The 15,649-nt window shown below is 31.3% G+C and overlaps 1 protein-coding gene across 1 annotated transcript in view; it reads left to right on the forward strand.

Annotated features, from left to right (window-relative positions):
- Positions 1-15,649, forward strand: part of LOC106713797 (collagen alpha-1(XVIII) chain) — a 107,402-nt gene that overhangs the window by 71,379 nt on the left and 20,374 nt on the right. Inside the window, exons 4-5 of the mRNA XM_045680278.1 lie at positions 12,439-12,510; positions 12,758-12,808. Coding sequence (XP_045536234.1) covers positions 12,439-12,510; positions 12,758-12,808 — 123 coding nt within the window. The remainder of the gene's footprint in view (positions 1-12,438; positions 12,511-12,757; positions 12,809-15,649) is intronic.

The following is a 15,649-nucleotide window of genomic DNA, read 5'->3' on the forward strand; positions in this document are numbered from 1 at the left end:
GTTTAATCTAGAAACGTAACGCCTATATTTGTGTCAATGCAATGTTTCAAGTTTGCATTGCGATAAAAATTGTGCAGGCGGTTTAATAGTTTTAATTAATTTAAAAAGTTACAATAATATATCCAACATATTAACCGTTTGAAATACTAAAAGTTAGTAAAAAACGCTATAAAACACCTCGTGATCCTCGTATGAAAATTCATAACAAGCAAATTCGTTGACTCTTCAGTGAATGGAAAAAGTTCACCTTTGTATCCTAACAGTTAACGTTACTATAGAAATATACCGTCGGAGCAGTCGACTTTGTCGCGTCATATTATAGCCGGCTTTGTAGACGGAAATGTTCACGTCGCTTCACTCCTTCAATAGACGCCCATTTTGAATAGAATATGCAGTTTTCTGCGTAGATCATTGTGTTGCGTTATTTACGCACAGCATATTAGTACTGATAACAAAAGACACAATGAGAACTTGACTTTGTTTCAGTTTGATGGTGGAATTGTAGCTTTGTTTCTATTCCCAGTATATTGAAATCACCAAAAATTTCTTACTCGTTTTGACAAATTTCATAAAATATATTTTATTCTCAAAGTAAATAAAAAAGAATGACTATTCCATCTTGATCATTACGGCACTTATGCCTTTTTAACATCGTTATTAATTATTACCAAAATAAAAAAGGAAAAGTAAAAAAATGTAATATACATAATTGTTATGTAAAGATAACTGTTTATGGTATAAGGTGACCTTGAACGTATACATAGTAAACCGGGTGGAAAAATTTGAACTATTGTGAACAGTAAATAGTGTGAAACATTCAAAATGGCGATGGTGATGTCAAATAAGTCTAAAGTTTGTGTATGTACATTGTTCCTACTGGTTATGCTTGGGATAAGTTTGGCTGTAGTTTCTACTATGGGACTTTTGGAACCGAGTGAACACCATACCGTTGGCACCGCTGAGATGTATAGTCAACTGAAATCTACGCCGCGTGTCGTTGATAGAGTAAGTTGATTATGTTCTTTGCTTATCTCTTTGTTAAATTAACAACTGTTTATACAGAAAGTAATACAAGGTAAGTGTCGGTCACAGATATGTTATATGAATTAGAGCAGTCATACACGCTCTACCGTTATCAGTCGCCGTTAAAAATGCAACCGGAAAGTTTCTTCGTTGTATCTTGAAATAATTTCTGTATCTACTTGTCTGTCATATAAGCAATCTATTATGAGCAATGATTACATATATGACTAACGCACTCAGAGTTGTTAAGAGGTCATTATTGGAGTACACTAATAGCTAGCCACATTTATAGCCAACAGAGCATATTTAAAAATATTAAATTGTTTAAGCTTAAAATTTTGTACATTGTTACACGAAAATTTAATGAAACAACACTAACAATTTAAAATTTTCCCAACTTGTGACAACTGCTATACGACTGAGCACTAATAAATTTGATCACGGCAATTATTGCCTTTGTACATGTTGCAAGCCGTTACGAGTGCGCACTCCACGAAGTACGCCTCACGTGCCGACAACTTTACAACTGCCACTTCATGTTTATACGAATATTTTTGGAAAATTATATTTTAAAATTCTAAATAAGTTTTTGAAATCGAATAAATGCCGACAAATAATAAGTTTTACGTATATATTGACTATCGATGCTTCGATAAAAGCGTACACAAGCAAAAGAAATAACTGCAGATAGAACGAATGTAAGGAAAACAATTGCCTGAAGAATCATGAAAGAAGTTTAATTTGATGAAACAAAACTTCAGAAAATTTTCCGTTAGTATGAATTTATGAGAACATAGAGTTGTCTCTCTCGACACACATGTTCGAAAACTTATCACTATCTCGTATCTTTCCAAAGAGAATGAAGGGGACGACAACTATAAAAAATTTCTGACACCAATGTTATGAACTACCTTTGTCCCCTAATCTGAATTTTTGTCGAAAGGTATGCGAATACCTTTAACTTACAGATGATTTATTAAACGATATTGGAATCATCTCGATGTTGTAATGTATGTCGCAAATGCCTGTCTTTCTAATGAAATAAAATAATTTCTTTATTTTTCCGATTGGAAAACAAAAATAATTTCTTAACACTTCAACAACTTACAACTTCACTTCAACTTTTTACACATCTACCACTATTATCGACAAGAGCATTCATCCTAGCCGTTACAAGGTGGCTTATAGTTTTTAACCTAAACCGTACGGACGCTTTGACAAGAGAGGTCTAATTATTTATCTTCCCCTTAATATCACAGGGTAACAGTTGATTCAGTTTATCGATTATATATTTTTTGTGGTCAATGTAAAGTGATAAATATTTTTAATTGTATGTAAATTGCTATAACATGCCAAAATCTGTGGCAATAAATTTTAACACCGATTCCATTATCGTCACCCGAACGGTTCGCGGTGGATTTTTCGATTCAATCCGGTCGTGTCGGTGAAAGAATTAATGTCCAAATCCCGGTGAAATTAAACCGACATTTATTCGCTTTTATCTGTCTGAAGTCTTTTGTGAATGAAAATTTTATTTCAAAAGTTTAACCTAGATTTTATCTTAACCAACAATTACTGTATAACATTTACTAATCTCAAACTTCAATCAAAAATTATGAATTATCTAGTAATTCTAGTTACGTAAAGAAAACAAGCTAACACAAAGGATAGATTTATTGTAACTTATTGTGTGCAAAAGAAAACATTTACAATTTTTCGCATCCATATAACCAGGGGGTAATTTCTAACACATGGCGCCCTTGTCGTAAATTCTACGAAGAACGGAAAGAACAGATTTTAATTTATACAAATGTATTTTCGAATGAATTGGATATTGTATGTTTAAGAAAGAGTTATCAAATTCATGTGTAATTCATACTGTCAAAATTAACTTTTTTATTTTTCGTATTCCTCCCAAAAATAATGTTTGCAGTTCTTTTATTTTTCTGCAGTATGTATTATGGGTTAGTAACATAACATAATCTTTATAATGTATCTTATATTAAGGTAACTATTTTAATTCTTCTAAATGATTTTTTTCAACTTTAATATTATTCCTATCCTGTTTATCATTTTAAAAGATCTTTATAATTCTAAAACTTAATCTAGACTAGAAATCTGCTCCGAAACATCTTAAAATTTATAGTCGAACATAATACAAGACTTACAATGCGTTAAAATAAGGGTTACAATAACCTTAACCCTTTTGTGACAGTGATTAATTCTGACAGAGGTGCTGAGAGGCCGAAATCGTCGCAGTTAGGGAATAAATTTATTACAATATTAAAAATAAATGTTACTCATGTATTTACGATTTTTTACTGAACTGTGTATTTAATATTTAATACAAAAAATATGTTAAAGCGATTTTAAAGTTAAATTAAAAACATGTTTCATTGAAGGTTTTCAAAAAAATGTAAAACGAAATGAGCCAAAGCTATATAGAAAAATATAAAATATAAATAAAATTAAACTTTTGAAGTCGTCGGAATTAAAAATCCCGGTGGCGGTTAGCAGAAATCATCATGAATTTTACTTATAGACAGTTGCTAGCGGCGTTATAAATGTTATAAATGTATGTAATAATTAATTCTCCGTTCTGTTTATCATTAAAAGTAGCCTGTTTCTGGATGAGTTCTCTTGCTATAACATTAACGATAATGAACGGTTGAGTGCCAAAAACCATCTAAAGTCTTACAGGATTCGTTACAATTTTAAGACAAATTATTCTTAATCACTGTCTCGTATTTTCTAATAAGAACTGTCGCCTTCGACTTCTTCGGAGCGGAATTAAAAAAGTAGCCTATAACATTTCTGCATATATTAAAGCTACTTTCCCGTGAAAGTACCGTCAAAATAGGTTCAGCTTATCCGATGATTACCTGGAACAAACGCGGTGTTGCCGACAGACAGATAAACATAAAAAAATTGGTTTTTAGTTTTCAGCAACACAAATACATCACATATACTAAATATGGCTTTTGTTCGATGTTTAAGGCGGAACGACTATCTTAGTCATTAATAAAAAATTACTTTCGTAGTTGACTGTACATATTATGTAGTTTCTTATGCCAGGTATCCACTTTAGGCAGTACCTTCTGTACCTGTATTTCAAATATATCATACTCATGGAAAGAAGCACAGATAACAATGGTGTTCTTCTAGATGATTTGAAATTAAAAGCTATTAAAAGAAGTAAGCAACCTATTTTTATAATTGCAAAAAATATTGACTGAAAATTATTTCATTCATTCATTCATCCATTTATTTATTTGCCATAAATAGGGTACAGTTATTAAGGTGTTACAGAATCTTTGAGTGCGGCCTATTTGTTAATATAATATTAACATGCAAAAATTTATAATAATATTAGGTACAGAAAAAATAGTGAATACATAATTATAGGATTTCATAATCATTTAAAGTAATCAATGTCGCTTAATTTATTATTAGTAAAGGTCAAAATTTATTTATTGAATAAAATTGTTTACTAGTCAAATATATAGAAACAAAAAAGAAAACACAGATATAAATTCCATATGAAAACAATTTCCAAAAATGATCAGAGAAATGCATAAAATTTAGTCAAGTACTGTATTAGACATTGCTAGTATTTGTATTTAAGAATTCGTCAATTGAATAAAATAAATTTTCCATTAGCCAAGTTCTCAGGGTGGCGCTGAACTTATTTTCAGATACATTTTTTATGGAGTCTGGCAGCTTGTTATAAATTGTTCTACACATTGCATAGCAATTTTTTTGAAAACGAGCGCTTTTAGGCACTACCTCAAGTAGGAGTTTATCAGGGTATCTAAGAGTTCTGTCTCTAAAGTCTTTTGCCTGTTTAAATAAATTGATATTGAATTTCACAAATTTGCAAACCTCGAATATGTAAAGGCAAGGTAGTGGCAGTATATGTAAAGTCTTAAAATGTGGGCGACATGACTCATGCGGCGCTATACCTATAATAGAGCGTATACATCTTTTCTGTGCAACAAATGCTTTATCTTTGTCAGTACTATTGCCCCATAAGAGTAAGCCATATCTTAGTACCGAATCAACATAGGCGAAGTATGCAGTGATAGCAGTTTTTTTATTTGCAACTTTTCTTAATTTACTTTCACTTCAAATTTCACTCACTGACATGCTAATAATGTGACAAAATTGCCTTTAAAATCACGTTTTCGCATAATGCATAACAAACGGGTCAGAGCTGTAATAAAACGCTGCCAGGTTCGGGGAGTGGACCCTAATTTTCGACGTTTATACTGATTTTATAACAGTCGTGATGTTTAATTAAAAAGATATTCACGTATGAACCCACATTAATTTGTGTACAAATCCAATAAGTAATGAATTTCGCTCAATGTAATAATAAACGAACGAGAATTTGATTTGGTCACGAAAGTAAGGGCAGTTACAATACGGAAATTTGTTATTGCGGCAACTATAAAATTAAAATTTCCTTGAAGTTGCAATTAGAAATTAGAGAGTTGTTACAATTTTAGCAATGTTATTGTTTTACGAGTATTTATAGTTTGGTTTACTATTATTTTTATTTCATATATATTTTAATCTGTTATTTAAATATCTTAACATTAATTATTTTGTAAATTTTCAGATTCATTGCGGGTGTTTATTTTAAGATCTTAAAGTAAACATTCGCTCTGAATATGGACCCCCGACGGGTCCGAAAGTAGTCGGTGCCGTCATAATGTTTAAACAATTCAAATTTTCAGTTAATTATTAAAATTACTCTTTCATATAGATGCAATACAAATGTATAAACAAGGATGGTTAATTGAAATATCATTTAATATTGTAATGTCCGTCTGCCATGAATATTCATTACGGTCTCAAGAAAGTCATTTGCGACGGTAATTTAAATCGACAAAGCAGTTTCAGACCAACTGAAACTCTATTCCTGGCGACCGAGCTCAAACTTTCTTGATTTTGTTTTCATTTATTATAAATTATTCCATGCATTCAAATACTGGAACTATACTGAAATTAAAACTTATATACGTACAAAAGAAACTTATTTTAATAAAATTAATATGTGATAAGGAACAGTTTGTTGGAATTTCGACTAAAATAAATAAATGCAGTCCCATGTCACAATCTTTTCTGTATAAAAGTTTGTTCCGAAACATGTCTTGTATTTTTTAATTTGACATTTAAAGTCTTTTAATGTAGAGTTATTATGAGAATTCCAAACTAAGTTTCTCTCTTAATGACTGATTAAGGACTGTGAGAGCGACAGATAGTTGTTTTATATTGGATTTTGAGGCCATTAAATAATATTTTACATAGTAGTGTTATAAATATCTATCAGTTATGCCCAGTTTGCACTATTCCAATCCAGAGATCAAATCCAGCGTTGCATTAAAACTGTAAACCCATACTGAAAAACAATGTGAAAGTTCTAGCGTGGGTTTACATGTTTCTAATTATAATCCAACGCTGGATTCGATCGCTGGACTGGAATTATGTAAACTGAGCATTATTCTCACGTATCTCTAATGATAATAATATGGACGCCATTTTACTCCTCAGCCGAAAATGTGCACATAAAATGCAAGATGCAGAGAAATAGAGGACGGAGAGAGAATTTACTGTAACAGAAACTTCAGGTGCTAAAGTTAGAATTCCGCCTTTATCAGTCGCCTTCACAAATTATGGTCTCGAAATGAACTAAAATAGTGCCTTTTCAACTGGGGAATAGCTTAAAGGGAATTCCTATTCCCAAGAGTTATTGAGTTTTACTAATGTAATAGAAAATAAAATTGGATTACGGACATTTCTATTTTTTTACGGTCAATAAAATGTAACTTGTTTATAAAACTTAATACATTATTTACCAAAAAATATAATAGATAACATATCTATTTTGTATAAACAATGTACGTTGTATTGCGTACGTTTACTGCGTTGCTTAGGAACACAAAGGGACGTATAGTCCCCATACGTACAAATTTTTACCTATACAAATCCAGCTGACACAGTTTTTTAAATATACTTTGACCAAAAGTAAGTAGTACGGTTTTGAATTTCTTTACAATATCTTCTAATTACCTAGTATTTTACAAAGCATTACAGCTTGGCGAGATAAAATTGTTTGTTAAATCTTTTGTATAAAAAAAAGAAACTTAGTGTTTAGAAATAAAACTCTTAAGCAAAAAATGTTTTATTTCAAAGCTCTAAGAACAATATTTTAGAAGATATAGCGATTTTAAAACTGTATTATTTAATTTTGACGGAAAGTCTAGTTTGTATTGATTGAACATGACATTTAACGAGCATAAATTAAATCTTACTAATATTATAAATGCAAATGTTTGGGTGGATGGATGGATGTTTGAAGATATCTTCAGAACGGTTCATCGGATCTCGATGAAATTTGACATAGATATATATCATAGAAGAAGAACGCATAGGCTACTTATTATGTTTTTTTTTTAATTCAATACAATTAATAAATTAAAATCTTCTATATCAATTGTTAAATAATAAAGTTAATTACGTCCGCACGCTTTACGCTTTTCACGGAAAATAATCTCATTTGCTCGTTTTTCTTAAAGCGGTTCGACTTCAAGGAATTTAGTGCTTTTGCAGCGCACTTTATTCATAAAGGAAGACGCTGTTTTTAATTTAAACTTTTTTATTCAAATGTTATATTTAAATAACTTTTTCTTCTTATTCTATTATATATTTACTCGTTCTCGGATTATATTAATTGCATGTTATAACAATTATGTACTTGTATACAAGTACTTTACTGTAGAAGGCATTGGGAAAGGCCTACGCCCAGCAGTGGTCTGATAAAGGCTGTTGATGATGATGATGATGATGATGATGATGATACAAGTACAAGCACAATATTAATAAATGGTCTTCGATTGTATAAAATTCACAGGTGTTTAAATATGAAAACAATTCATCATCTTCTCCCTGACCTTATCCCACTAAAGTAGGGTCGGCACAAGAGGTTATCATTCTCCAGATTGATCTGTCTTTCTTCAGTCGTGACCCAGTTCTTATTCATGTCATATTTTACGCATTCCATCAGTCTCTTCCTAGGCCTAACCCAACCACTTTCCTCTCCATTTTCCTCGTCACATGCGATTCTTCCCTCCTCATAACATGCCAATACTATACTAAACTTTGCTTCCTTATTTACCTACCACTGATGCTACTTTATCCAAAATATATTTATGGTAACTATTCTCTTAACTTGATGTCAATTAGGCAATCTCAAGTGCCATCAGTTAGAAGCACAAAATAATTGATAAACTGTGCCAATTAAAAGTTTGCTTGCAGCTTAGTTCGCAGCTAGGTTTTTTAAATTTTGTCATTTAAATTTTTCCTCACAATTTTATACATACTTTCTACTAATCTAAACTTTAAGAAGCATTAAGTGTTAGTAAAACTGCAAAGTTCGACTTAACCTATGTTATAGTTGACATATATTCTTATACAATTTACTTCTTTAATTTTAAGTCACTTGATGTGATTTTTTTTTTATCTACAAATTCCAGAATATTTTACAGTGCACAAATTGTGCTCTTAATTAGTCCAACACCGTCTACTTTGTAGTACCTAATTAGTATTTTAAAGCAGAGACTCCTGCGAAGTTTTAGCGCAATCAATTAAATTGCTTATAAAATAGTTAAGGAAAGTTCTGATACAGCTGCCCCGAATTTTCTAGAAAATTCACCATAAAGTCCATGCAAATTATACTGTATTTTATAAAAATTAAATGATTTAGAGGTAAATATTATATGTCTCTCATCACGTAACCATCTGTTTACAGTGCTGAAGCAAGTGTACAAAAACGAACTGTCCGTGTTATATAAATATGATAGGAAACATTACAAAATGGGGTCTTTTTCGGTCACTGATGTCCGATCGGTCCAATGGAAAAAACATCGGCTCAATCGGAAAAAATTCCAAAATTCCGATGAAGGATCAACCTAGCATGTACTCTTCCCTATATTTCTATCAGCCGTCATTTCCAAATTAACTCCCTTCTTACACATCCCCTTTGACATAATCCGTCCATACTTTCTTCAGTCTTCCTCTCCCTTTTATAAAATTTTTACTACTTTAAATAAGTTTTCTAAGAGGCAGATTATAAAGTAGTAAACTAGAATAGTTAAAAATAAATTTAAAAACTTTCTCAGCTTCCTTTGAAGTCCCCTTTAAGTTTGCGTACATTAGATTCCACTTTACGTCATAAGCAAACAACGAAACATGTAATGGTTTTCAAAGTGCTAATTGCACACTTGATTTAATACTAGCAACCAACCGCAGCTTCTCATGGATAAAAGACCTCAAAATAATCAAAAAATATTAGAATTTATAGAAATTAATGCAGTGTTTACAAAATTTTTTAAATTTAAATTACCAACAAAAGTACTCAAACGTTAATATTGGAACAAAGTTCCTTATCGCGCGTTGTGAAAGGGGGCTAGACGGAAAAAATTCTTACGAAAAGTTGTCACGACACTTTTTGCTAGATCACCATGGCAACGACGTGACAATATATAACGAAAATTCATAGAAATAAAATGTACTTCTTGTGAAGACTTAAGTTTTTTATTCATAGAATAAACATTGGTTCCTTCACTAATTAATTGAAAGGAACTTCGTTCCATCCGGATGTCCCTTGACACCTCTCAAGTTTTTATTATATCAGATATGAAAATCTATGCTTCCGTATAGTGAAATAAACATCTGAGACTACGAGTAAATGTAACAACATCTTAACACAAAGCTGTTTCTGAAACTAAAGATAAATAGATACGAAAATTCCTACTGCTAGTTTGAGAATAGAATTTGCTACAAGACGTGTTTCGTTAATTAAACAGCTGGATAAGAAGTTTTAAACGTGCTTGTAGCAAAACTTTCTGGGTCTTTGATGAAAGAATTTAAATTGATCTTCGTACTGCCTACATCATTACAAGAATGTAGGGAATAATACATGTATATATGTACCTAGTTTTAAACACATCCGAATAACATATCTTAACCCATTTTACCTTAGTTCATAAATGCTAAAGTTTGTAATAACAGCAACAAGTGAAGTGGAAGTGGATTTGATGGAGGAGGGGATGCATAGGAAGGGGAAATATCCTATTTCTGTGCGTCCTCTCCTCGATCGATTAAAGGTAGGCAACGCATCTGTAATTGCAGATGGCCATGGTCAGCGATTGCTTCGCTATTTCGGAGAATTCAGGTGGCCGCACGCTCGTTATCCACCTTATAATACAAAAAAAACAACAAAAAATAACTCTTGCCCGTAACGCAAAGAAGTAGGCAGTGACCACCGACTTTAATTTGGCACGGTCCCGACACATCGCTATAGATAAATAACAACTTTTTTATTATAATTAATACCACAAGGAATATAGTTTACATAAAAGGTACGATTAAAAAAAGATTGACCATTGAAATTATGAATGACAGATGGTATTGAAAGATAAAAACCTTTTGTGTTGACCCTACTTAGAGTGTTATGATTATTATGATAAAAAAAAATATGAAGTGTTTTCCTTACCGTATCGTTACCCATAAACGAAGGAGTAAAAATCTTAAATATTATGCTGTCATAATATTATAACGTATAACAATCACGGAAGTACAGAATATTTAGCGATAAATCTTCATTCATTTTTACCTAATTATTTAAAATTACTCAGACGTAATTAATTTCCGGCAAACCTACGTTACGGTTAATTTCATATAAACCAAGATTAATGCTATATTTAAGTTCACATACAAGAAAGCTATAAAATACAATATTGGGTTTCGTTCTGATATCTGATCTGACAAAATATTTATTAAATTATACAAACTTTCATGAGATATTATTATTAACTAATATACTCGTAGAAAACGGCTAAAACACTCACGTACATTTGCTTAGTATTTAGTGTTGGCAAAGCATTTGTTTAGTGATTTAATTAGACAGAATTAAAAGTAGATTTTGGAAAATTAATTGTTTTAAAGGATTAAAATTAGCGTAATCTATATATATATATATATATATATATATATATATATATATATATATATATATATATATATATATATATATATATATATATATATATATATATATATATATATATAAAAGAAAGTCGTGTTAGTTACACTATTTATAACTCAAGAACGACTGAATCGATTTGACTGAAAATTGGTGGGCAGGTTAGAACCAGGAAACGGACATAGGATAATTTTTACCCCGTTTTCTATTTTTTATTCCGCGCGGACGGAGTCGCGGGTAAAAGCTAGTTTCATATAAAGAAGTTATATCACAGATAATAAAACCTTAAATATTACAAATTACTTACTGATAACGATTCAGTTAGAGTTAAAAAAGTTTTTAAAATTTAACAGATGGTTTAACAATTTTAATTACAAAGGCCTCGACTAAACAATTATTTAATTTACAAAGGAACCGGAGTTGAATTGATGTAATACTTCAAAAATTCAATTAAAGCGAAACACTTATAGCGTCCAACGTCTTAGAAAATATTAATTGGACAATAATTATTTGTGACTCTCTTTTATTCATACCTCAAGTATAAATTGTATTATGGTTAAATATTTGTATTTGATATTATTTTGCTTTTAGCTACATTGAAATGTTTATATCTTAAATTCTTCAGGAATTTCGATAGTATGTACATACTTGCCATGAAATGGTTATAAGGCAAATTCTTAACGCATACAAAATGTTTCGCAAAGTTGGTTGTGTCCTAAATGAACATAATTTGTGTATCTACTGTATTGATAAGGCAGAAGAACGTAGACAAAAATATTTTATGTTATGTTGTTTGTAACATATTAAAGTTAAATATTAAATTGATGCGTCTCAAACGTTTATGCCTTAAAAGTAAAACAAAGCATTTTGGTAGTCCAGGTATTGCTATCAGTACGACCAATTTATAGTGAACCATTAAACATGAGTAACGTTTAACAAAAGCAGGCTTACGGGAGACCTAAGATTTCGGACGTAGTGGTTTCAGTGTTCGTTTTAAATTTAGTGCATCGCCGCGAACGGGTTGACTGACACGCGCGCGGTGCGCCTGCGCACGTGTTCTTTAAAATTTCCGGCCGGATTTATAGGAACTTAAGCTAAAAACGATCTCTACCAAGTTAGTTATAAAAAAAAATTAAACAGAAACAAATGAAGGTGCACGATATTTAATTTCACTTAATTTCCAACTAACACGAGATTTAGTGAGTCGATACTAAAATTTTATATTGTTTCTCTGATTAAATAAAAAATATTTACAAATATAATGTAAAGCAGTGCTTGTCTTAGGACAATATCTTAGGTGGATCGATAAATTGCCAGTCGTTATGGAATCGCTTTGGCGATGTGTGTTAACCTTGATCGTGGTACAGGGAGCGTTTCAAGAACTCAAGTTGTACGGATCATCTTCTCAAGCTGAAGTACAATGTGTCACTACATTTGAGGTAAGATATATGTAAACTATACGAAATCTCAGTACTGTATCTTGATCATAAAATTTTATTTCGTTTTAATAAATCACAACTTCATTTTTAATTTTAGTTTAATTTAAGTAAGATCACAATTGTAAAAAAATCTTACAGGATTGTTAAAGATTTTTTTCTTTTTTTTTAAATACATTTTGTTTATAAGTTATTTCTTGCGAATGACATAAGATGTTTTATTATTTTTCTTATCGTTACATTTTAACAGGAGATCGGTAACGGCAGCGGTGGAGACGAAATTGACATTGACAATTTTTTGGTGATTAATTTAATTTTTTTTTTTTTCTGTTTAACACAATCGCTTTATATCACATTATTTTTGTGTACTAACATTGTTTTGTGATGTCTCCTAATGCACTTTGTAAGAACGGGGATAAAGTATTTTCAAAATGATTTAACAACAATGTGATTGTCGTTTATTATTTTTTATAGCACAAAATTAGCTTGAATAAACTCATATTCAATTAAATTTCATCGAAGGATTGATATTTTTTTTTTAGATTAACTGCAGCACTCAGATTTGTTATATGAATGTAGGTTTCTTGAGCCTACGCTAAGCTTAACGATCCTTTGTGCGACAGTTTATTTTATTTAAGAATTGTTTTTACTTTTCCCGTTTGGTTACCGGCGATAGACGTCTTATTTAAACCCTAGTCATCTGAATAAAAAGTGAATCATATCTTTGTAAGAGACGAAAGCTTTTATGACTACAATTAATTTAGTAAATGTCAGTCTAGACAACTAAAGTCTTCATACCATTATCATTGATGTTCGTACAGTCAATGACCGCTTTACGGTTATCCTTACAGAATGTATTTTAATGAACGTCAACAGCAAATGCATCATAATATAACTCGCCAATTTATGTAATCTTAGATATGATAACATCTCTTAATTTAGATCATAATGATGTAATATTTGATAGTACGTGACAGACATTAGGCGTTACACATATTGTATTCGAAAATATTGTAATAAGATTGTTAATCAAGTACTAGTAAACAATATGAAACATTCAAACACGACAGACAGCAAAAGCGAGAAAATGTAGCCACTACTTAGTAAATATGTCTAAAATTTAAGATTATTAATCATCATCAATTCAATATACGTCCCCACTGAGCGGCTTGGAGCCTCCCCAAGTTAGGGGTGACTAGGCCATAGTCAACCACGCTGGCCCATTGCGGATTGACTTCACACATGTCTTTGAATTTCTTCTCAGATATGTGCAGGTTACATCACGGTGTAAATCGAAACTCGAAAAACATATTGGTACATGGCGGGATTCGAATCCAGGACCTGCAGATTGCAATTCAAGTGCTTTACCCCTGAGCCACAGACGCTCTTTACTCTGTTATAAATAATGCCAATAAACGAGTAAAAACACAATGCATGATGTTTAATTAATCTTACTAATGTTATAAATGCGACTGTTCATATGGATGGATGGATGGATGTTTGGCTTAACGGATCTTTATGAAATTTGGCATAGATGTACGAGTAGAACGTAGTCTGGAAGAACACATAGGCTTATTAAGATTTTTTTTTAATGCCGCGCGAACAGAGTCGCGGGCGACAGCTAGTTGTAAAATAAATTAGTGAATTTAGTTAAAAATACAAACCCATTAAAATGTAAACGACAAATGTGAATACTGACAAAGGCATTTGTAATTTAATTCTATCCCGTTACGAACCCAATATGAAATTCCTCATACCATTTAAGAAATTTCGTGTGGATAAATTAGTACTTACATACTCGCCTTTTCAAATGTCTACATCCTGTGTTATATCGTATGATGTTGACTTTTCGAGTTAGATACTGAAATTTATCGCCACCGAACCCTCTTTCTGATAATCGATGGTCGTTGACCTAATCTAATTTACACGATACGATACGTCCATTTACGAAGGTCACTGTAATAACCGTTTAATTTCTCAAAAATCAATGAAAGGAGTGAATGAGGTGATACATCGCTTTCGCTATTCACTAAGTCATGCGCAAAATGATGCGTCTCTAAAAAAAACAAGATCAAACTATAGATATTGTTTGATAGTTGTATGTCAAAGACAGCTTAGGTAAAGAGTACAATTTTATAATTGGGACATAACATTGTGTCCATCAGTGAACAATGAGCAATATGGCTAAGAAGAATTCAACCATGAAATTGACAAACCATTATCAAACAATATGTATCTTGGTATTATCAAAGGTTCGTATTAAATTAGGTACTTATTTGCGTTCTATTTGTATTCCAAATTGATCATTTCCTTAATAAATTTGTGTTTATTCCGTACATTTATACGACAAAAAACTAAACCAGTACTCGAAAGGAATATTTCGTATTTCGTAAATCTTATTATTTTTTCATTTCCTCTTTTGGCACACAAATAACAAGGCACTTGATTAGACGCACATGAAAAGAGGGTTTGAAACTCGTCGACCTTACATATATTCGAAAGGCAGACACACAAATTACGTATTCGTCTTGAGTTCTCTGTTTCCGATACTGTAATCAAACGCTCAAGAAGCTCTTGGTAACATAACCAGGGGTACATTATGTTACTCGTATGTTTTAGAACCTTTGTTCGGTCGAGCAAACATACAAACACAGGCGTTTATAACGTTCGCTATATTCGCGCTATATTATATAGTTCGCTTTGTATCACTTGCGTGTATAACGATTTGATGTTCAGGTTTATTTTTATTTAATTAATATACTTGTTTCATTTTTCGAATATAAAAATTGTTTATTTTGATGTATGACACAATACGATGTAAAAAATGTAATAGAAGTAAGTTTCGATTATTCGATCTCATATAAAAATACTGCAGATGCAGATTCAGAAATTGACAAAAAAAAACATTTAATTTGTTTTAAAAAATGTATCGATATTAATTATCAATTTAAATAAAATAAAGTTAAATCTCTCAGTAGTTTATATCAGGACAAACAAATAAACGTCAATCAGGACTATGTAGCATTATTATAAAGTTCATTCTAAACCGGGATAAAAGACAATGCCTCAATTACTGAACTAACGAGACATAGTACCAAGCTAGTTAAGAGTTAACACAAATTGCGACTAACATTTTAAATAT

Source organism: Papilio machaon, chromosome 12, assembly GCF_912999745.1.
Source record: "Papilio machaon chromosome 12, ilPapMach1.1, whole genome shotgun sequence".
Lineage (NCBI taxonomy): Eukaryota > Metazoa > Arthropoda > Insecta > Lepidoptera > Papilionidae > Papilio > Papilio machaon.